Genomic DNA, 24,507 nt, shown 5'->3' on the forward strand with positions numbered 1-24,507 from the left:
CTCTTCTGGTAATGGGGGACCCTAGCATATTGAGCTTCTGCAGAATAACACTCTTGCATTTACATACTATTGAGTCTAGGGTATCATTCTTCATCGAATCATGGACCCTTACAATATCATGCACTCTGGTCCCATTCATCTTCCTGCCCCTTGGTATCTGCCCTCTCCTCTTATAATTTTGCCCCCTCCTAAAAGAGGAAAAAAATTAAAAGAAAAAAAGAAATGAAACAAACAAAAAAACCACCTATGTATATTCTTGTTTAATCATTAAATGTTCGCTGCAATTCATTGGTCTGGTTTGAGGCATCTGACTTCTGCTTCACTATCAATAATTGGGACTCCACTCAGAAATCCCGTGTTGCCCTGTGTCATGGAGATCCTGCAGCTTTGGATCTGCAGGACTGGCCCTTTCATGTGCTCTAGCAGTTCAGATGTTATTCAAAGGCCTGGATCTGGGCCTAGGTGGTGGATGAGTTGGTCAGCCTGCCAGCACTGCTGTGCCCGAACCACCAGCCAGTGTGGTGGTTTGAATGTGCTTGACTGAGGGAGTGGCATGATTGGGTGTGGCCTTGTTGGAGGAAGTTTCACTGTGGGGGTGGGCAAGATCTTCCTCCTACCTCCTGAGCAGTCAGTCTTTTCCCGTTTACCTTCTGAACAAGACATAGAACTCTCAGCTCCTCCTGCATTATGCCTGCCTGGGTACTGCCATGCTCCCACCTTGATAATGAACTGAACCTCTGAACCTGTAAGCCAGCCCCAATTAAATGTTATCCTTATAAGAGTTGCCTTGGTCATGATGTCTGTCTGCTGCAATAAAACCCCAAGATAGCCAGCTCTCAATTTGGCCAGGTGAGTAATAGGGCCAGCTCACCTGCCTAAGGCAGCTGGCAAGGGACTGGACTTGCTCTCCCACACCCTGGGAGGGCTCACCAGCAACCACACCACCAGCCTGCCTGGCTGCTCAGCAAAACCCAGGGATTGTTCTAGCTTCACATCCTCATTACTGGGCATAAGCCTGGCTCCACCATGCCTTTTGTATGTAGTAACTGAAATGAGACCTTCAGGCTTAGCTAGCCCCAGACTGTGATTTTTGGTTTTACTCAAAATATTGAAAGTATATCTTCACTGTTGAGGTCTACCACCTGGAAAATGATAGAAGGCTCATTCTACTCAGGGGATCACTTATTTTAATGTCCATTTCCAAGGGGAACTAAGAGCACAAAGCAGAGAGGCCTGACCCCGACATCACATGTTTATGTCTAAAAGTCATGACTTCAACATTGGGAATGAGTTTCCAGGCACAGGGCGTGCAGATTCCTCAGTTGTCATCCATGCTGGGTGTGGGGATGCATACCAGGCAAGGCAGGAAGATCGTGAGCTGGAGGGCTCAAACAACAACAAAAAAAGCCAAAACAAACAAACAAAAACAAAAAACCCCAAACTAAAACAAACACCAAAAATCCAGTCACTTTTTCTAGTATTTTTATAAATTTATTAAAAAAGAAAAGCAATTGCAATGACATCAGTGATCACCTGTACTCCCCTACTGGGGGAAGGGGCTGAGGGGTGAGGGGTGTGAAGAGAGACGTACATGGTTGAGTCCCAAAGGAAAATCAAGACATTATTATCAGGCACCCTGTAGCCAGGAGAGGCTGTTGGTGCAGTGGTCTAGACCAGTGCAATTAAAATATATACATTTACAGTTATCCTGCAACAGGAAGTAGAGTGCCCAGTAGACCAGCAGCCCACTCCTCCACTTACTCTGTGTCTTTGAAGCCATCACTACAATCACGAGAACAAGTAAAAAGAACTAAGTTAAACAAATAAACAAACAAACAAAAATAAATCCAAGTGAGCCCCTCTGGCCTCTGTGCCCACGCCGGCAGGGCTGGGAGCCGACTGCAATGCAGCCAGAGTGGAAACCCAAGCATCTGCATCAAAGGAAAGAAAACTCAAACTTGCCTACGAGGTTAGGGTTATGTACAAACTTACAGACACGAATAAATAGCATTCTACAACTGCTGGCTGAAGCGCTACTGTTAAGTCGGAGGAATCCCTGAAGCCTCCCCTTAGAATCCTGTCCACCTCAAAGGGAGAAATTCCTCCCGGCTTTCAGTAACACACGGAAGCTCATGTGAAGAGCCAGAAGTTTGTAGTGAGTTTATAAAAAAAAGGATCAGCCCCCTCTGACCTCCGGAAGCCAGGAGAAATGGCAAGATTCCTGGGAGCAGGAAGAGATGGCTTACCTCATGGTTCTCCAATTAAACTGGTCTCCCTGCGATATTTCTTTATAAGGTTAAAGTCTTTCCTATCTTTAACACAGAACAAAGTCAAAGGGCCAGTCTCTAGACTTGACGGGTATTTTAGTCTTTGGATTGACTGCGTTTGACTTTGATTGCAGAGAAGGCAGCCAACTCTTTTGATGTATCAACATTGGTCTTTTCTTCCAGACCTCAGCATTGGCTGGGGCTGGGGTTGGGGCTGGGGCTGGGGCAGGGGAAGGGTGTGTGTGTGTGTGTGTGTGTGTATGTATGTGTGTGTGGCTCAGTGGTAGAGTGCTTGTCCAGAAAACACATTTCTGAGGCCCAATTCCTGACCCTGCAGGAATCCTTGCAGGCTGTAGTTGGTCCCTACAGCACTGATGCAGTGAGCAAACCTTGCTGCAAGGCCTACAGAGAAAGGAGAAAACAAGTGGAAACTGGCACCAGAGAATCAGCTGCCATGGGAAGAGCATTCACCCTCTGGGTCAGCACCCAGGCAGGGATGAAGCACATCTCTCTCCTCCACTCTGTGCTCCAGCAGTGCTCCAGCCTGCAGCCAAGACAGCTAGCTCAACAGTGCTTCTTCAGGCAATATAAGGATTCTCTTTTAGTGCACGCCAGAAGGTGTCAATGTAAATGTGACTTGGTTTCTTCAGCCTAAGAGTCATGCCTGGTATCTATCCATCCACTGGAGAACCACGCTCTACAGCAGCACTAGGGCCAGCAGGGCCCTTGCTCTCTAGATTGAAATGCACAGATCCTTCCATTTGCTACTTGCTGTCATAAAGCCCATGATTGAATACCCTAGGTTCGCCTCTGTTGGAGAACGACTGTGAATGTCCTCAACACTTCAGCACAGATGTTTTGAAGTTTTGTTCTTTACTCTCTAAACTGTCTCTAAAGTGGCCACAGTATGAACTATGACCCAGATGGCTGTTAATAGAAATGAGCAGACCACAGTCAAAGCTAGAAATGTACCTTTTAGGTCCATCTATCCTTTTATCCTGAGTCCAAATATCCTTTTTGTACTTTCTTGGCTGAAGTAAACACCAACCTAGCATGTGGGCAGACAGATTCTTATCAGCACAGGTCAGAAGACAGCAGCTTGGTCTGTTGCTCCAAGTCCTAACAGGAAGCTTCTTTGCTTGGGAGCCACCTGAGTGCCAAGTGTCTATGCATCAGGCAGCCCGGCACCCCACCAGGGCATGGATGCTGTTGAGAACCCACAGGGAGGCAGGGGCTGTGGCTGCCTCGACTGAGGACCAGGTTGAGAAGGCTGCTCTCCCCTACTGCAATGGCTGACTGGATGGCTTTACCACTCAACATAAGTGCTGTGTTTGTAATGCTGGGCTGGCAAATACCTCTTTTTAATCATCCAAATTTGCAAAAGGTCAGTGTCCAACAGTCTGAAACAGATCCTCAATGAAGGGGTGCGACAAAAGCTTGCCACTTCAGTTTGTCAGCCATCATTGCAGCTGTAATACTGAGCTAAGTAGTTTCTGTCCTGAGAAAGGGCAGAGTGAGACTGTCAGTGCCCCACTGGAAGTCAGTCCATTTCCAGAACAGTGGAGAGGACCGTGACTGATCAGCTCTGCCACCCTCCTGTGGTTAGGAAACTCGGATGATCTGTGTCATGGCTTCTTCGTCAGCTTGGTTTGGATCCTACAGAGAGAGACAGCACAACAGTCCTTTACATCAACACTTAGGTGCTTGAGTGGCTAGGACAAAGCCCCAGAGCAAGCACCATGATACACTGTAATTTTGTGTCATTATTTTTATATGAGATGAAAAGAGGTGAGGGAACTTCCCATGTCAGCATGGAGAACAAGGAAAGCCTTCCACACCATGGCCTACAGCTGGCAGTTCCTATTCACAGACATGCGCAGATACCACTAAGAACAGAGGGTTGTCAGGATGTTCGCAGTGTGGTTCACTAAGGAGAAGGAACCTGCAGACTGCCGTGGGTAGACTATTAAAGCCTTCACTATCTGATCAGAACTGCACGTGGCCACCGGATGGGGCCCTGTGAGTGTAGAGGAATTCCATGCTGCTGCTAGTGAAGAGAGCCAGCAAAAGAATCATGAACCCAACCACTTAGAACTGGAAAATAAGTTAACCCCCAAAATACAACACAACAAAGCTTTCTATTTTAATGTCACTTACTCTGCAATAAAGGAAGCAATGGGGACCAAATAGAGAAAACCTCTTGTTGGTTCTTACCAGGTAAAGGATGGAATTATGGGAAAGTATAAGAGGTCAGAGAGCTCCAGGAGAGATGAGAGCAGGCTCAAAGCCTCTCAGACCTAAGCCAGGCCTAAAAGTAAGGCAGACCAAAGTCTGTGGTGGCATGCTCCCACAGTAACCCCAGTGCTTGGGAAACTGGGGTAGGAGTAGTGCAAATCTGAGGACAGCCTAGGCTACACAGAGAGAAGAAGGGATAGTCATGGAAATGATGGAGAAAAGAACATTACAGACTAGAAAGTGTAAGGACCAAGGACCAGGCAAGAGAAACAGATAAATAGGTAAACAGTGAACAAATGAATCTAGACCCAGACATATGCTTACTAACCATGGGGTGAGAGAACAAAGGTAGGAGAAGGTGTGATGTGGTGCCTGACGACCACCATCCTGAGATGTGGAAAATGCAAAGGGAGGCAAGAGGCATGACAGTGGATATATTAATCTAAACCAAGAAAGAGGACTAGGCCAGGCTGGCATCAGTCAGGAGGGTACAATAAACATGTAAACATGTAAAATTATGTTTCAGAAACAGAACCAAAAGAACTTCAGAATCAGAACCATCTAAACTGTAATAACTGGGTGGTGACAAGCCACCTGTTTAGGTAATAGAATAATGAACAAGCACTCCATTTTGGACAAATTCAGAAGCATGTGAGATAATTAGTGAGATTCTACTACCTGAGTTTGAATTCAGTTGATGAGTCTGTTTGTGGAGGAAGCAGGATTTGAACCCAAGGCTTCATATGCCAGTCAAATACTCTACACTACTGAGCTAGCTACACTACTAGCCCTTTATGAGAATGGGTCTCACTAAATTAGCTGGGCTTGAATTCATCTCTAGCCCAGGCATGGCCTCACCTTGTTATCTTCCTGCCTCAGCTTCCAGGGTAACTGGGATGTGGACTGCACTTCCAGGGCTGATTCAGCTGTGCAAGGATCGGCCTTAGGCAAGTTACCTAAGATCTCAAGAACTCCTATTCAAATGTAAAAAATGCTATGTACTCTATGGACCTGAGGTTCTCAGTCAGTTGAACAACAACAAATAAAAGCTTATTAGAATGCGTGACACAAGAACTGCCACACAGCATTAAATGATACTGACTCTAATCGAACGCTACAAGAAAGTAAAACTTTTCCTTAACAAAGAACTGAGAAACCAAGAGTAAAAAAGGCCGTGGGTTGGAGCTTTCAGTGCTTCTAAAGGAAGGAAGCTAAGCAACAGGCATCACATGCTGCACAGAGTGTGTTTCTTCCTTAAACGGAGGACAGCCCATTGTTGATGGAGAGAAGGGCGGCAACAGTGAAAGGATGGATGCAATGTCCTTACCTGCATGTGAGGACTGTCCTTTTCTTTTGGAGAGAAGAAGCGGCCCCCTTCCCCACGCTTCCGTGCCATGGCGTGCCGATGCCGAGACTCATGGAGGTATTTCTAGAGAAGAGAAATAAGAGCCCCCACTGTTAGTGAGAAGACCTAGCAGTCACCTACTGCAGAGTCCATCACTACAAGTTCAGGCAGTGCAATCAGGGCCTCTGCTCCGGGAACTGACCGAGGTTTGGTTGAGCAAATGGCAGGTCAGGAGGAGATCCCATCTTTATGCTATCTATAGCTTAGACTGGGTCAGTGGATGCTGGCTAATGGGACAGACAGACAGACTGACTCCTTTAAAATGAGGAGGCCGCTTTCTTATTCCCTTGGCTCCTTGGCTAGAGCCCAACTGCCACTTCAAAGTACAATCAACACATGAGCACTGCAGCCTTAAGACAAGAGGAAGTCCAGAGGACACGTTTTCTCTGGACTTTACTGTAGAAAGGACAAAGTCCCTTGTTTCCAAGACATTTTGTCACCAGTCTTATAGTAAACCTTCCTGCATTCCAGTGTTTGGGACAAGGAAACACACACGCTTGATGCAGAACTGCACTGCTTCCTGCTTAGCACTCCCCAGGGCACACATACCCTTCGTTCCTTTGGGATTTTCCCTTCTGCCTCTAGCTTAGCCCGTGCTTGTCTCCTCTTAAGGATGCGGTGATACTGTTTGGCATTCACATACAGGGGCTCTTCTTCCAGCATCTCTGCTCCAGGTAAAGGGATTCTTTGGATAGCAGGCACAGAGCCAGCTCCTGGTACCATCTGCATGAACAGGAGACCAGACCTTATTACTGGCATGAAAACCCTAAATAAAATTGCCCATTCACACCCATACTGCTGCATCTCCAACATCCAGACTAGTCTGCTAACTGGTAGGCATCAGAATGAACTAGGCTTCCTGTGGATGCAGACCACTGCTAGTGCCTTAAGGATGACGTTAGCGTCAAATCCAGAAGTTAACATCATAAGTGACTTCACAGGAGACACCAACTTGCAGCTCAAAGACAAGAGAACCCCACGGGAAGCTCCAGTGCCAGGGACACTTTCCTTACCATGACCATTCCTCCTGAGTTGACCACATTCCCTGCCACAGGCAGTGTCACAGTGACCGTCCCTTGTCCACTGCTGGTTGTGTTGGTATTGGCTCCTGTCTGAACGATCTGTGCCCCTGCCAAACTGGCTGCTGGGATGGTGATCATGCCTGAAACAGGGACTGTAACTTTAAGAAAACAAAACATAAAACAAAAACAAAACAAAACAAAACAAAATAAAATAAGCAGGTACACGGAACAGAAAGAAGGGGAAAGAGTTAGTCCCTTCTACCTGGCTCCTGTATACCCTCCTGGATAACTGGCAAACACATGGAAGAAAGCAAGTGCCTTCTGCTGCTTCACTGTGTTCTGCTAAGTTCAGTTCATTTCTAAAAGTCTAACAGTCTAGGGCCCAATTCCAAATAAATTCTACTTCCGCCCACCATCACAGAATCTGGCTGCCATCTCCTTTCTAAACTTAGCTTCCAAAGCATTTAAGTCTACTTTGAGCATGGTTTCCCTGAAGCCAAGTCTAGTCCTGTTACATACCTCCTCTTCCTAGGGCGTACCTCTCTAAGCCTTTGCACTCTGTATGGTGTTTACATCTTCGATCTTGTGACTCTAAGTAAACACCTATGTGAATAGATGTAGAGGCCCAAAGTGAAATGGAAGGAACTCTAGTGACTAAGCAGCATCAGGCTGGTCTATGTGCTGACTGACGGTCGGTCACTGCAGATGTGGTGGGAATCCTGTTGCTGTTTAAACAGGACATGGACTTCATAATGACTCTGAAGCACTCTCAGGTACTCAAAGGCTGAAACTAATGCCCTAAAAAGGGCCACTGCAATAGCGGCAGCTTACCTTGCTGGAGAATTGTGCCATCTGCATTAACTGGTTGGTAGACAATAGTCTGTCCTTCAGCAGTCTGGGCCACTTGCTGTCCCTGGACAGCAATCTGTTGTTGTGTCTGTAGAAAACAATGACATATTTAACAGATGCCAGAGACTCACGGAGACCCCATTTTGATGACGTTCTTCACATTCACATCCCATGTGAACCAGGTGGCTTGCTGTCCTGATGACAGAGGAGCAGGTGGACTCACCTGAGTCTGGCCAGCAGTGACTGCAGTCTGTGGCTGTTGGATGATGATCTGCTGGGTTTGACCCTGCTGGCCTTGCACCTGCACAGCCTGCCCACCCTGAATCTGGATCTGTCCAGGAGGCACCAACTGTATCTGTGGAAGAGAATACACAAACAGCTTGGCACCACACTGACACCACTCCTCTGGCTCCTTATTTGTTTCTGTTCTTTATTTTAGGTGTATGCGTGCCTGGTGTCCAGAGGCCAGACGAGGGATCCTCTGGAACTAAAGTTACAGATGGCTGTGACCACAAGGTGGTGCTGGGAATCAAATCTGGGTCCTCTAGTAGAATGGCTAGTGTTCTCAACTGATAAGCTATCTCTCCAGTCTCAGTCTTTGATTTCTGAAAATTAGCTGAACAAATTCCACTAGAGACCAGGAAATACCCAGAGGAATATGCCTGCAATTCTACAACTTGGGAGGCAGAGGTAGGGTTATTAGGAATTCAAGGCCAGTGTTAGGGACACAAAAGTGTCCCTTTAAAAAAATAATCGTTGGTGGCATGGTTATTTTTTAAAGTATATTTACTTAAACATACTCTGAAGTGCTGTTATCAACGAATCAAACAACTTTTAAAATACATTCTTTCCAAGTTAAACGTTATGCTGATGGCAGCAAAGGCAACACTTTGATTAGATCCTGGATAGACAGACAGATCAGCTGTCAACCTTCCGATCCACAGAAACTGAAATGTATAACCACCCATTTAACTAGACAGAAAATCATCATGAAAACAAACACTAGGCATGTCTGTTTCTAGATTAATTAACAGAGGTGGCAGCCTGAACTAAGAAGGAGACAGTGAGCAGAGCAGTAGTCACTCTGCCTCCTGCTGCCACCTTTTCCCCACCATGCTGTACCAGCACCCTTAACCTGTGAGTCAGCAGAACAGTAACTCACACAAAATGCTTCTTGCTTTCAGCCAACAACCTCTAGGATATGATGATCCACAGGAGTAACACAGACAAGGCTCCAAATCCCTCACTGTCACTCGTCGCTGCTGGCAGTGTTCACTAGCTCTTCCTATCCCTACCCTGCAGGTTTTAGAGTGCAAAACTCACACTACAAAGATGGAAAGCAAGAGATCCTGTGAGGTAACCACTTATCAGAATCTTGACAAGAAGTTTTAAATGTTTTTCTTTGAAATCTTGTAAATTGACAAAACAAAAAAGCCTTAACACTTTGCTCAAGGAACAAAATCCTGTTTTCTTGAGTACTGATATATAAACCTTAAAAGATCTGATGGGAAAGCATTTAGGAAGGCCCACAACTCAAAATTTCTAGTACTTTATACTCTAGAATATCCCCAATCCAAGCCATGGTCCCAGCTACCTAAAGTCTGGCCTCCACCCCTCAACCCCACCCCTAGACCCGCCTTCCTTCTCACTGGCTTTGTAAGCATCTATTACAGTTCCTTTGACCCTCTGGAGCATTCCCAGATCTAGCAGCCTGGGAGGTCACTCTTGAAAAGGTGAGTCTGTGAAGGACATGACTAGAGCCTCAAGTCCCACCACTCTCCAGCTGGACTGACTGCTGGTGGGAGGGAAAGGGAAGGAAACCAGACCATGGATGGCCCCGTGTCTTAGAGACATCTGTGGACCTTTTTGTTGGGCTATACACTGCCCAAATTTTCTTAAAGACTGGAATACTACTTAACTCAATTAAAAGTGTTGGCAGCTGACTAGGTCGCAAATCTACCTGGTTCCACCTGGACTGTTTTGCTCCAGGGTTTCAGGTAGCAAGGAATACCCGTTTCCACCACATTGCTGTACTCCTGTTATGCAGTACAGTACAACAAAGGCAGAAAGACTAAGCACAAAGTAAGGGGTAGGACTCAAGCAAAAGCAGCTGGGTTTTGTTTTTTGTCTTTTTTGCAGCAATTTCTTCTTCAAAACATCTGCTCTGCAGGCTAGGAAGACAGCTCAGACAGAGGTAAGGCATGTGGTGCACAGCACAAGGGTCTGACTGGAACCTTGGCATCCACAGGAATTCATGGCAGCCCTGGCACAGAGGACAGGCAGGAGACAGCAGCAGGCTCCCAGACTACAGCTAGTAAAAGATGTTGTCTCAAAAACTAAGGGAAAGCATGTGTGTACAAACCTGTACACATATGAATTATATACACCATCCACACTCATACCAGACTTCTACTCTGACATACAACCTAAATACTTTAAAAACACTGCTCACCTGCTGTAAACCTTGTGTTCCAGACACAGGTACTTGCATGATGGTTTGGCCTTGTCCACCAGGCACAGCCTGTACCATGATGGGTTGGCCTGTTGATGTAATAAGCTGGCCTCCACTGACTTGCACCATTAACGGCTGCCCCTGGACCTAGAAAGAAATAAAATAACAATGAAATAGTGTCAGACACAAGCAGCTTCACAAAGATGATCAATCACTGCAACTATCCTGCTGCCTGGAAGAGGGGAGGCAAGGCAGATTTAGGAAGGTCAGTCTTCCACCTCCCCACCAGGGTCTCTATGTAGTGCTAGCTGGCCTTGAACTCAGATATCCTCCCTCTGCCTCCCAAGTGCAGAGATGAAATCCTGGCCTGAGACAGTGTTTGTAAACTCTAATATTCATATTCTCTCTCTGTCTGTCTCTCTGTGTGGAGGTTATGTGCATATACTACAGAGAGTGGGATGTCAGATCCCCTGGAGCCTGACTTACAGGTGATTAAGAGCTGTCTGACATGGTGCTGACTGAAATCAAAGCCTCTGCAGCAGCAATATGTACTCTTAACTATCGAGCCATCACTACAGCTCCAAGAAGATAAGTCTAGTGTTCTTCAGACACTTCTGATTATTTTTGATTAAGTGCCAAGCTGGATAGTCAAAGGTCAAATATAATGGAACCTATGTAGAGTCTGGAAAATCCCAAAAGATGTAAGGCACTCATCACCAAACACAGGCTGAATTCTAGAAAGCAGTCAAGTTACCAGTACCGCTTGCCTGCTCAAGCCGATACTCAGGACCGGTTCTGGTAAAGGCTATAGAAGCAGTGGGCTTCAGCTAGTTCCAGGTGAGCCTGATGAGACCCCATTTCAAAGCAAAGCCAAGACTGGTCAGAAACATTATCTAGCTAGTTTGTGATCAAGGTAGAGTTCTTCGAACTGCACCATAAATATTTGCATAGTTGTTTTAATTATCAGGAGCAGTGAAACCCTGAAATCAGACAGCTACTGTATGTAAATAGAATGTCCAATTTTCAGTCTTCCGCATCAACAGACACTCTAGAAAGGAAGCCGATACGAATGCTCAGCCACACTTTGAACCCCAGTGTGAAAACTCAAGAAAGCCTTCAGAGGCCCAGACAGAAGCTGCTTTGGACCGAGGCGTAACAGGACAAATCCCAAACTCCCTTGTAGAGCGTGTCTCTGCTTGAAGGAACGATTTGTAACAGAACAGACTGACACTCTCCTTAGTCCCAGCAGAAGTCAATTCCAACAGCATCAACTACCTGTGCAGTTACTGTGTCCTAGATGTGTATGGTGGCGAGCTCTCCACCATTCTCCATCAGAACCATCAGCCCAACCTCAGGGCTGTCCCAAAACTTTATGGCCTATATTCACACTCTCTCAAGTCTCCATAAATTCCCTTTGCTGCACCAATGGTTTTTTGTGCGGTGTTAGGAAATGTTAACAGGAGCCTTACTGCAGAGTAAGAGAAAGAACTGTTTGAGTTCTCCTAACATGAGGCGGCTCATGAGAAGTCCCCTTCACTTCTATTTCTCTTCAGTGCAATCTAGATCTAAGTAAGATCAACAACAACTGTGTTGTTGCAGTGCCCTGGAAGGCTGTGCAGTTCTTGGTGTCAAAGTGGAAGCCAGAAGCTGACACTGGATGCCATCTTCTACTGCTTGCTACCTTGTTTTGAGACAGTCTCCTAGAGCTCCCGGCCACAGGGACAGCCAGCTAGCCACAGGGACAGCCAGCTAGCCACAGGGACAGCCAGCTAGCCACAGGGACAGCCAGCTAGCCACAGGTTCTTCCTGTTTCTGCCCCCTAGTGCTGGGATTATAGGATAAACCTACATATTTTTAAATGACTTCTATGGACCCAAACTTAGGTCTTCACACTTGCATAGCAAATAGGGAACACCGAGCCATTGCCTCAGTCCCCAAAGTCGACACAAATTTAAAACCACTTACTTTTCTGGTTATCCATCATCTCTGCCCACCCCACCCCCCCTCCTGCACTAACATGCTACGTATGCATGCAATAAAGGGTTTGAGACTGAGGAGCTCATGTGTCTACAACAAAGACCACAGGGACTCATGCATGAGACAACAAGCCACACAGTTAAGAGCATGGTACATCCCATTCACACAGTGGTTAATGACAATCCCAGACACCATTTCATGTATTAAAAAGATGAAGCAAGCAGGAACAGAGAGCTGCTGCTCTCCTTGATACTCAAACTGTGCAGGAAGACAAAACAAACTTCTTTTATTTTCATTTATGTGTAAATTATGTATGTAAATTATGTGCGCCATCACCAAAGTGGCAGGGTTGGGGCAGGCTGAGAGGGTCAAGTGCTTACAGCAATGGTTCTTAACTGGTGGGCTGCAACCCTTTGGAGGCCGAAAGATCCTCTCACAGCGGCTGCCTAAGACCATCAGAAAACCCTGACTTACAGGAAAGGGTGGTTACCTGCAGGAGGGTCTTGGCAACATTGGCAGTAAACGGAGATGTCAGAGGACTCTGGAGGGCCTACTGAGTCCATCCAATTTAACAGAGGAAGAAAGGGAGGACGGGTATCTGAGTCTTGCCAATTTCTCCAAACCTTTAGTTCTTAATAGACCCAGAAAAGACCAATGCTGTTACCCTTTTTTCACAGGAATTTAGGATATTTAACAAGCATACATAATACTGAAGAACAGCATTGGTTAACTCCAGTGTTTGTCTTTAAATGAATATCAGTGTAACCAGTAATAACTTTTTGTGTTGTCCCAAACTCTCATTCCTCCTGCCTCCATATCCCAACTGCTGGACAAGACACATGTATCACCATGTGCTATGCTGCTACTTAGAGATATGCAATCAACTGTATAGCGCTTGTAATGAAACACGAGAGGTACATGGTTCTCAGATAAACTTTGCTTAGTGCAATGGCTGTTCAGTAGTCATTTTGCACTTTTAGCAAAAACAAAACAGCGTAGCCGAGTCTTCCCATGTGTGCTCTCCCTTCTCCAGTGTTCATGGAACACAATTCATGGAACTCTGACATGCGCTTGGATTGGGAGCTGAGGACTGAGAAAGATCTGAAGCCACCTGTAGAATTTATTCCTGTTGCTTCCTGGTCTTTCTAAAGCAACACACTTAGTGCATACTTCTGAGAAAATAGACACAGCAATCACTACATGTCTTGGCATGGGACACTGGCATACTGGCCTCAGAGACAGGTTAGCAGCACAAAAGGCATGCGATTTTGCCATTCAATTTGAGATCCAAACACAAACAGCAGCAGACAGGCAGCGTTCATGCAGTGCTCACAGGGAATCAGAGAGGGCACCACTACCTGGAGGGTCTGGACTTGCTGGCCTGAGGCGGATGCCACCTGGGCCTCAGTCTGCAGCTGGACAGCAGTGACACCACCCTGCTGCTGAGAACAGGAAGAGGAAGAGCTTGAAATGTATCAGGATGGAAATATACAGCCCAAGACAGCAGATCACTCCGAGGGAGAGGGTGGGATGCCTCTAAAGCACCTCACCCTACACGGGAACTTTCAAAGGTGTGGACTCCTATATTCAAGCTGTCATGCTGCATCAGCAGTTCCTGGAGTGGACCTCACAACACACTTCTATGACTTAAAATACAAAGATTTATAATGCAATACTCCCTAATAATTTTTCCCTTCTGCTAGACATATATGTTAAGGATCTCTTATTTTCCTTAGGGTCACAAGAACAAAACTACCGGGTTTTAAAGCCTTGAAACTACAATGAAGACTTGCTGTGGCTTTAAAGCATCACCATGGATGAAGGAACTAGCCATGGGGACTGGTCCAGACGCCAGCCTCAGGAGGCTACTGCTTTTACATCCCCAAATGAAGATTTATTCCTATCCACCTGACTGTTTTCAGAAAGTCAACCTTATTTCCTATCCTGGGGAAGTCCTCACAGAAGAGAGACCCACCAACGAGGCTCTGGCCATAGTTAGAAGGCCCCTCCAAGGTCTATTCGCTAAGGCACTTCAGGAAGCCGCCAGTGCTATAGCAGAGTGTGGACAGGAAGGCGGCTAGGGAGCCACCATACTCAGCCCATCTCCCCCTTTAATGCAGAGTAGCCTCTCTCCCTCATCAGTGGCTTGGGACTCACAGTCACTACTCCTTTCACCCTCCCTGCTATTCTGTACTAGTGAACCTCTGTACTCAGGAGAAAACACACCGAGGACAACAGTCTTGACCTATAATCAAATAGAAACAATGTCTTTTTCTCCAAAGTGCAGGAGAGGGGAGTGGGAGGAGATTTGCTAATATAAACCTAGGTAAAAGCATCAAAAATGGTATCTGTGCATTAATCCAAACATCTGAGCAACTACTGTGGAAGACACCAGTGGCAGACGCTCTCTTTCAGTATGTACTTATCCACAGAGTAGCAGCCCAATATTGTTCTAATATTAAACTACAACTGTTCAGAATTAATTCTGAACAGACTGGCTGGAAACTGACAATTGTCTGTTGTGGCCAAATCCTTACTTTATCACAAGGTAGCATAAAACAAGGGAAATAAGCAGACTTAATGCAGAGAAAAGCAGGGTAGGTATCATTTCAATGAGTCAAATAAAAGAGGGCAATCTACTTTTAAAGTGATTTTCACCAAGAACAAGTACCAGGTGGCAACAGACTGATTCATTGCACAGCAACAGTCATGAGACCGAGGACTTCCTAAGGTCTGACTAGGTCTAAGTCCTTCCACAGAGGTCTCCATCACTGTGCTATTGTGATAGTCAAAGCACACTTGCTCCCATACCTGCTGCTGAATCTGGCCGGCCTGCACCACGATCTGCTCTGTGGAACTATTGCTGTTTGTCGTATACTGCTCCATGGCCCGGCCACGTTAAGAGTCCTGAAGCTTCACTCTACAGATCCCAGGCAGCTGCCAGGTAGGGACTCCTAATAAAAAGGGAAGGAAAAAACCTAAAATGAGTCAATCAGTAAAGGCCCTCTTAAGATACCTACTATACATACACACACACACATACACACACACAATTATTTGCAGTATTTTCAATATAAATGAGCACCATTGGGAGATGCTCATCGTCCTTGTTTGTTTTTTAAATAAAAGAGGATTACACAGCACAGTCGTAAAAAAAAAAAAAATCACAGTCAGGCTAGTAGTGGGGATCTCTAATACCAGTACTGGAGAGGCTGAGGCAGAATCTGAAAGTTTGAGCCAGCCTGGGCTACTTAAACCTACTCCCCTCAGAGACTAACCGACAAGCAAGCCACAGTATTTTATTTTCACTTGCACTGTGAGGGTGTGTGGTGTTGAAAAGTACATTTTCACACCATGGTGGCCAGGACATAGAGAATAAATACTCCAAATGGCTAGGGCAAGATTTAGTCCCAAATAACAAACACACCTCACAGTAACCCACTTCTAGCTAGGCCCCTCCTAACCAATAATGGTATCATATAAATCCACCCAGATTGGAACCCTCAGGATGCAACACTCCTCCTATAAACAACATCTTCACAGACAGGCCCGGGTGTGCTTTACTAACTTCCTGTTTCTTAATCCAGTTAAGCTAATAAAACTGACCACCTTTCAACATTGCCAGAATAACACTTAGGAGCACTGTCAGACCATCTCTTGTTGCAAGGTCTACTTTCAATGCAGCAGACGTACGTCAGAGAATTTGTATACAAGCGGGCCCAAACGTGCTACTCTCTTGAGCCACATAAGTCCCAAACGACCTCAGGCTGGAGGGTTGTTACTAAGTAGTTCAAATATTTTGCTTATCAAAATCTCCACTTTACATAAGCCTGGGGGTGGGGTGGGGGTCTTATGCTTATAATCACAGCACTTGGCAAAGAGAAGATGAGGACCACCTGTGTCAGGCCAGCCTGGACGACACAGTAAGTTCAGGACAACCTATGCTTGAATGAGAGACACTTTGCCTGTAAATGAACTCCACTTTACAGAATCATGTCTATTAAAGACAAAATCAAACCAAACCAAACCCCCAAAGTTCCTTTGCACAGTGATGCAGGCCTTAAACTCAGCAGATAGATCTGAGTTCAAGTCTCTACTGGGAGTTCGTTCCAGGTCAACCAGGGCTATACAGTGAGACCCTGTTTCAAACTCCATTAAGTAGCACTAAGTAGAACACTTTAGCAAAGCTCTGGGGATTGTGCTATAGTCCAGGAGAGTGGCTGCAATGAAATGGTATCAATGATAGCAGCCATTTAAAGCCTGATAGAGCACAGCCTGTTTCCACGTGGTGGATCAATACACACACGGGGTGTCTAAAACCTGGTTTAGTACCAAATCCCATAGAGACTATTCTTTGCATATTTACCCTGCAGCGAAGCCTAAACTGTGAGCCCAAATGAACCTTTTCTTGGTTGATTACTTCAGGTTGCTTCTTAGAAACTGAAAGGTACTAGCTTAGTCAGGGTTTCTGTTCCTGCACAAACATCATGACCAAGAAGCAAGTTGGTGGGAAGGAAAGGGTTTATTCGGCTTACACTTCCATGCTGCTGTTCATCACCAAAGGAAGTCAGGACTGGAACCCAAGCAGGTCAGGAAGCAGGAGCTGATGGCGGAGGCCATGGAGCAATGATACTACTGGCTTGCTTCCCCTGGCTTGCTCAGCTTGCTCTTTTATAGAACCCAAGACTACCAGCCCAGGGATGGCATCACTCACAATGGGCCCTCCCACCCTTGATCACTAATTGAGAAAATGCCTTACAGCTGGATCTTGTGGAGGCATTTCCTCAAGGGAGGCTCCTTTCTTTGTGATAACTCCGCCTGTGTCAAGTTGACACACAAACCCAGCCAGTACAGGTACCTAACAACATTCAAGTGGGACCTAAATAGACAATGACATATAAAACTTATTATGTTCTACTATACCTTCTTCAAAACCTCTTCTACCCATCTTGTGGCCCCATTTCTAGGTATACAATCTCTATCCACACAAACATCTACTTACCCGCTACCACGAAAGTAAAGTTAGAATTGCCTCTGCTAGGACTGCCTATGCCCGAGAGAAAAACACATGTGTTTTTTGAGTCCAATTTATCTTGCTTAACCTAACAAGCATTTGTCAGGGTTCTCTGGAGGAACAGAATAGAATAAATCCATATATATATATATGCGTGTGTGTGTGTGTGTGTGTATGTGGAGAAGGTTAGACGGCTTACAGGCTGTGGTCCAGCGAGTTCAACAATGACTGTCTACCAACACAAAGTCCAAGGATCCAGTAACTGTTTATTCATCCATGAGGTTGGAGGTCTCAACTGGCCTTCAGTATAGGTCAGGAACCTGAAGAAGTAGGCCTTATGCCAGTGAAGGAGCAAGGGCAAGCAGGCCAAGACCCAGTGAGAAAGTTTCTTTCTTTCATGTCCATTATATAAGTTGTCACTAGCAGAAGGTGTGGCCCAAAATAAAGGCAGATCTTCCCACCTCAAAAGATCTGGATTAAAGATGTGTCTGCCCACCTCAAATGATTCCAATCAAGAAGAATTCCTCTGGAAGGAGTTACAGAGACAAAGTTTGGAGCTGAGATGAAAGGATGGACCATGTAGAGACTGCCATATCCAGGGATCCACCCCATAATCAGCATCCAAACGCTGACACCATTGCATACACTAGCAAGATTTTGCTGAAAGGACCCAGATGTAGCTGTCTCTTGTGAGACTATGCCGGGGCCTAGCAAACACAGAAGTGGATGCTCACAGTCAGCTAATGGATGGTTCACAGGGCTCCCAATGGAGGAGCTAGAGAAAGTACCCAAGGAGCTAAAGGTATCTGCAACCCTATAGGTGGAACAACATTATGAACTAACCAGTACCCCGGAGCTCTTGACTCTAGCTGCATATGTATCAATAGATGGCCTAGTCGGCCATCACTGGAAAGAGAGGCCCATTGGACACGCAAACTTTATATGCCCCAGTACAGGGGAACGCCAGGGCCAAAAAGGGGGAGTGGGTGGGTGGGTAGGGGAGTGGGGGTAGGTGGGTATGGGGGACTTTTGGTATAGCATTGGAAATGTAAATGAGCTAAATACCTAATAAAAAATTAAAAAAAAAAAAAAAAAGAAGAATTCCTCACAGGTGTACTCAGCTCCTTGGGTTTTAGTTAAATCTAGAAGTGGTCAAGTTGACAACCAAGAGCAGCCATTACCTAAAACTTTCCAGATTTATGTTTTCTTGTAAAGTTCATTTTTACGGCTGTATTAAAATTCCATTTTACATATGCATGACATTTATTTGCATTACCCATTCTGCTGATAACATCTACGTTGGTTCTACTTCCTTGTTATTGTGCATAGGAGAGTGCAAGTACTTGTGAGGTAGCATAGGATCCTTTGAGTATGTATGTAGCTGAGTCACATGGTAGATCTATTTGAGAAAGCTCTGTATTCATTTGTACACACCAACAGTGTAAATAGTGAAGACTCCTCTTTCCCACATCCTCAGCAGCATTTGTTGCCCTTCTAGATGAGCTGTTGACTCAGGTAGGGAGGTGGGGTGGGGTAAATTTTAATTTGCATGGCTCTGGTGGATAAGTATGTCAGTCACTTTTAAAAATGCTGGCCCTTTGTGTCCTTCTGAGAACTGCAGAGCCCATCTCATGCCTGGCAGTTCTAGTCCTCTAGTATCTGCAGTTCTGGCAAGATGGCTCAGTTGGTAAAGTACCTGCCTCAGGAGAGGACCTGAGCTTGACCCTAGAATGCCCATAACACTGGGTGTGCTGGCCTGTTTATAAAGCCAGAGCTGGGGAGGCAGAGACGGCACAACTTCTGGGTCTCCAGTTCAGCCTAATTGGTGAGCCCTCAAACAACGAGAGACCTTGTCTCAAAGGAGGGCAGTTACCCAGAGGATGAGTGGTTTCCTTCAACAGACAAACACACTAATGGTATGCAGGCAAAAACTTTGATTCTGTAGCTACTTACTTTGCTAAATCCTAACTTCACAAAACCCCTCTGTTAATTCTTTTTTTTAAAAGATTTATTATTATACATAAATCCACTGTAGCTGACTTCAGACACACCAGAAGAGGGTGTCAGATCTCATTATGGGTGGTTGTGAGCCACCATGTGGTTGCTGGGATTTGAACTCAGGACCTTTGGAAGAGCAGTCAGTGCCCCTACCTGCTGAGCCATCTCACCAGCCCCCCTCTGTTAATGCTTAAGAATGCGGCCCTACTCAGAAAGTTCATATCCTTTTCTGCCACACCACCCTGGAAAAGCCCCATCTTGTCTTATCTCACAAGCCAAGCAAGGTGGGAATTGATTGGTCAGTCCTCAGTACTTGGATGGGAGTGTTCTTTTCTAGGTGTCTTAAGTGTCTCTCCCTGCCCCCCAGTAGTAACTTACTCTTATAGTGATAAAAAATAAAATGAGTTTGTGGAGAGATAAGCCAGCATTTAATTTGGCAGATGGTAATTATAGAGTCTTAAGTAATAGGTACATGGGTATCCATCATAACATTTTTTTCAACTTCACTGTCTGGAAATTGCTACATTACAATGTAGGGGGAAATATTCAATAAAAATAATCAGGCTCATTCATTACCTGTAACCAAAATAGATCACTATGCCTTTATTGTGGGTTCCAATGGACTGACTACTCAACACACAGATTTCTGGCTCTGACTTGAACTTACAAAGACTTGCAAAGGGAAGACAATATGAATGGCAACATAACTAAATTTAATCACTACCTCATTAGCAATGTATTCGAACTTGATTGCTACTTTACTGGCATGTGTTCATTGTATAATAATGGTTTTTATCTGTATGTTTTAACAATATACATAACCTGTCTGAACTACTGACCCCATTTTACAAATGATCCCTTCTTGTCTTTAGATTATGCATATTTGGTATTTGGCTTTCTGAATATACCTTTGTTACCTTACTATATAGCTTCAGTATCATCCATTTCCCTACAAACACCATAATGCATACTACACTGAGTATACATACATTTTCTTTACCAGTTTACTCACTGATTGGCGCCTACAGATTCCCTAACTTGGTGATGAAGGCACAGCAATGAAGTGCAGTGTCTTTAGTACATGTTGACTCTAGCTTCTTCAAGTGTACTCCCAAGACAGTATAGCGGGATCATATAGTGGGGGGGGGGGGCTGGGGGGGTATGTCTACAGTGTGATGGCTTTTCTTGGTGTCAACTTGATACATTTGGTATTAGCGAAAACCCAAGCAGCTGGGCACACCTGTGAGGAATTGTTCTAAGTTCAATCATTTGATGTGGGTAGGTCTACCTGTAATCTGGCTACACCTGGTGACAGTCCATATAAAGGAACTGGAAGAAGAAAGTGTTTGCCCTTCGCCTACTTGCCCTTGCTGGCAAGTTCATTCCTTCACTGGCTGTACAGCCTAGTACTTCTAGATTCTGTCATATACTGAAGACCAGCTGAACACACACACACACGTCAGTCTCTGTCCTGTTCCTAGAGAACCCTAATACACCAATGTGCATACACTCCACGGTGGCAGAGCTGACTTATATCCCAACCGATGGTATTTAAGAGCTATTCCTATCCTCACTCACCGGCACTCTTTATTTTCTTGATGACAACTATTCTGACTGGTGTGAGAAGGAAATTACAGTATAGTTTTCATCTGCATTTTCCTGATGGCTCAGTATGTTATTTTTAAATACAACTATAGGCCATGTGTATTATTTTGAGAACTGTCTAATCAATTTGAGTATTTATAGCTTAGGTTATTTTGTTTGTAATTTCTGAGCTCTTTCTATATTCTGACTATTAATCCCATCAGCTGAAAAGCTGGCTAAGTTTGCAGATTTTACACCAGCCTGTTGGAGCCAGTTGCCTGAGCTGGTTCTTGAGACCTCAGGTCCAATATGGTAAATCAGCCAAACTAAGTGGCTCCACTAGGGCACCAATGTTTTCCTTACTGGGGGTGAGGGGGCTTGAGGGTGCTAACAGGTGGTCCAGGCTGACCTCAAACTCAGAGATCCACCTGACTCTGCCTTCTGATTGCTGGGATTAAAAGCCTGTACTACTACAGTCCATCCAATGTTTCTGAATTTTACCTTGTTGTCTAACAATGTACCTGTCTCCAGACTAATAAAGTAGGGCTACAATATAAGCAAGCATGGCCCCATGATAAGAAACTCTGACATCAGAAGCCTAGACAGAAAGCAAACTGGAGTTCCTTGAGCCTGAGGGAAGGAGGTGGGAGAGACTGAATAGATGAGCTAGCTCTACGACCATTTTGGGGATGACCAAAGTTCTCACCCTTTTTTTCAAGTGGGACTGTACAGGTGTGGAGAGCTTTAAAAACTCACCAAAATACAGATATACAAGGATTAGATTTTAAAGTTTTTTTTTTTAAGATATTAACAACCTCTGTATTTTACCGCTTCCACTAGCCCCAAGACGCTTTCCTATAAAACTTTCTTCTTGGCTAAATGTCCTAAGTCTGCATCGTCTCAGATTAAATGCAGAATGGAGCCTGAAGTGGGCAAGAGGGCTGGAATAGCTGTAAGGAACATTTGGAGTTGACTCAGTTATCTTGCTGATACAAATGCTCCACTCTTAGGCCATTGAAACCTACTGGGCTTTGGAGGCAGCTTCAAACCCAGCAGCCATTCTGCATTGATAAGGGAGTGGTGGCGCTTGGAGCACAACCCTCAGGTTGCCCATGGTGCCGACTTCTTGGCTCCAGTGCGGCCATATGCTCCTTCCTCCATCAACTCAGCCAGCAGAACTGTGACACAACCTGACACACTTCCTTTCCTTACGCTTTCTGTGCCCAAGTTTATGACAGAATTGAGCCAGCTGGATTTAGTCTGTCTAGCTCTTCTACAGACTTGTGAATGTGTTTTTGAAAGTGAGAATATGAATGAATAGGAATGAGAATGGGTTTATTCTGGCCTCTGAGACATTCTCTTCCATAGCATTTCCTGCCCATTTACATGGCACAGAAGTAGCTGGCCAGCACTTAGAATCTTCAAAAGCTGAAATGCCCAGAAATGCTCCTACAATAAGCATCTGATCACCGCAGTCCATCTGACCTGGCATCACACACACACACCCAGCTAGGGCCTTTGAAGGCTCCAGTGTGCTCCTTGTCTCCACTAAGGAGATAGCATGAACTAAATAACAAAACAAGTTAACTTCAAAGAGGCTTTTAAGTCTAAAAAGGAACAAAAATGTGTATTAGACTCCTAAAGGGAAATACAGTAAATGGAGTTTGGGGGACAGAGGCTTTTCCACTGGGGACAAACCAAGGAAAGCACTGGGAAAGGGTGTCATGTGAGTTAGGTTTAAGTCTGAGATCTCACCCAGATGAAGGTAGTATAGGGTGAAGTATTTCAAACAAAGGGAGATGCCTGGGCTGTGATTAGATTAGAGAAATCGAGAGTCTGCACTACTTTTTCTTAAAGTGCAGATGCAGAGGAACCAGTGGAGGCTCCACAGGTCTGAGTCACAGTGACTGAGGAGAACTGCCTTTTGTCCACAAAAACATTTGGCAGTTTTGAGGTGGACATATGCATCCATTTTTTTTTTTTAAATACCAATCAAAGTTAGAACACCCAGTCCAAATACAAGACTATGGGGTAGAATCCTCAGGTCAGCAACCTTCACCCCCAAGGTTAGGGGAGAAATCCACTCTAGATTAACTTTTAACCTCCAGTCAAAACCGTTTTCAAAAAATTCCTTTGTAAGACCTGCAAAGGTTTTTACCAACTGGACTTTCCCGCCTAAACTCAGTACTCCCGGCCTTTCTGCGTCCAACCGCACTATCTGTTCCAGTTACTCTTTTCAGTCTTTCCTCTCTGAGGACATCACCCTCCATCACCAATCAAAAGCGTGGCGCTGAAAATAGGCTTCCTCATGTAAAGTGCACTTCTGGGTACTGGATCAGATCCCTATGAAACACTAACACCAGTCAATCTCCACCGAGCAGACATAGCTCCTAGCCCTACTCGCTTGCAGCACTTGGGTGACGTCCGCCAAAGACTAATAGCTAGCAGTCCTTGGAAGACTTCCTGTCCCCCGAAGGGGGAAAGAAAATCTAAGCACGTGTAAGTTTTAAAACATCAGTTGAGAAAACGTTCGCGCGGGATTTCAAGGTGTATTAGAAAAAAGAGACACGAGTGGGCCGAGCTATTGAGTGGAGAGATTAAAGGAAAACAAAACCAGAGAGCATCCAAGGGAGAAAAGATCAAGGGAGGAGACAGGGATAATAGGAACTGCGAGATGTGTGCCCCCAATCATTAAGGATGCACAAGGGTTATCAGTTCTGCAACAGCGGCGTTTCAAACACCGAGACACTGAGCAAAAAGAGGAAGAGTGCTTGGTTGGGCTCCAGCACGGAGGTGTGCCGGCACCGCGGGCTGAGCGGGGAGGAAATGACGAGCCAGAAAGGGGTGGTAACGGCGCCGGCCCGGGAGCCCCGGTGGCGGGCCGAGAGGAGGGGCGCGGCAGGCGCGCCAACGGCCCCGGGGTGGGTCTTGGGAGGCCGCGCCGCGCGTCTCAGTCTGGCCTCGCTCCGGATCTGTAGCCCCAACTGTGCAGAGCTCAGGACACACGGGCCTCGTCGGGGCCCGGAATGTGGGGACACACAAGGACAGGCCGTAGGATGAGGCTGGAACGACGTGGGGAAACCGCCACGGTCCGTGGCTGGGCGGTCAGCCACCTGACCTCTCGGGACCGAGGATCGGGGACCGGTGGCGCATCCGCCACCGGCCCCCGGAGACGATCCAGATCCCGAAAAGCCTGGCTCCAGGACGCCGTCCCAACGCTGGACGGCCCCTGCAGGCCTCCACCAACTCCGAGCCGGGGCTACTGGCTACCCAGCTCGGGCAGCCTCGGCTCGACTCCCGGGCTCGACGGACGCCTGGGCCTCTCCTGAGTGGTCAGCGAGACCCGCCAATCGGGGCGCTGGGGCCGGCTCTGGGCCGCTGGATATTGGCTCCTCATACTCACCGTGCCTCGCTCCCCCGGTTCGCTGCCCGCGCTGATTGGCTCCAGTACCGGACCCCGAAACCCAATCAGAGGCTCCAGCCGCCGCTGCCGCCGCCACTGCCGCTGCCTCGCAAAATGGCGAATCTGAACAAAGGGGAATCGGGCCTCCCTCCAACCGCCTTCGCGCAAGCGCCTTCGAGACCACGCCCCATAACCCCGGCCAGCCTGGCCCCGCCCCCTAGGAAGAGCACCGCGCAGGCGTTCCAGAGGCCACACCCACTTCCTGGATTTGACACCGCCTCCCGCCAAAGGCCTACGCAGG

At 46.2% G+C, this 24,507-nt stretch overlaps 1 protein-coding gene across 12 annotated transcripts; it reads right to left on the reverse strand.

The window, feature by feature from the left end:
- Positions 1-1,465: 1,465 nt before the first annotated feature.
- On the reverse strand, positions 1,466-24,401 carry Nfya (nuclear transcription factor-Y alpha). 12 transcript variants are annotated; one of them, NM_001110832.1, is made up of 10 exons: positions 24,207-24,401; positions 15,019-15,161; positions 13,563-13,649; positions 10,231-10,377; positions 8,002-8,133; positions 7,761-7,866; positions 6,921-7,087; positions 6,457-6,630; positions 5,830-5,931; positions 1,466-3,923 (listed from the first exon to the last, which is right to left on the reverse strand). In NM_001110832.1, exons 2-10 carry the CDS (start codon positions 15,091-15,093, stop codon positions 3,870-3,872), a joined length of 1,044 nt encoding a protein of 347 aa, NP_001104302.1. In that variant the 5' UTR covers positions 15,094-15,161; positions 24,207-24,401; the 3' UTR covers positions 1,466-3,869. The 12 variants fall into 12 exon arrangements, with proteins under 12 accessions (NP_001104302.1, XP_030105412.1, XP_030105413.1 ...); XM_030249552.1 differs by having other exon boundaries at positions 6,921-7,069; positions 13,563-13,646; positions 24,207-24,382; XM_030249553.1 differs by having other exon boundaries at positions 6,921-7,069; positions 13,566-13,649; positions 24,207-24,358.
- Between the last annotated feature and the right edge of the window lie 106 nt (positions 24,402-24,507).

This window comes from Mus musculus, chromosome 17 (genome assembly GCF_000001635.26).
Source record: "Mus musculus strain C57BL/6J chromosome 17, GRCm38.p6 C57BL/6J".
NCBI lineage: Eukaryota > Metazoa > Chordata > Mammalia > Rodentia > Muridae > Mus > Mus musculus.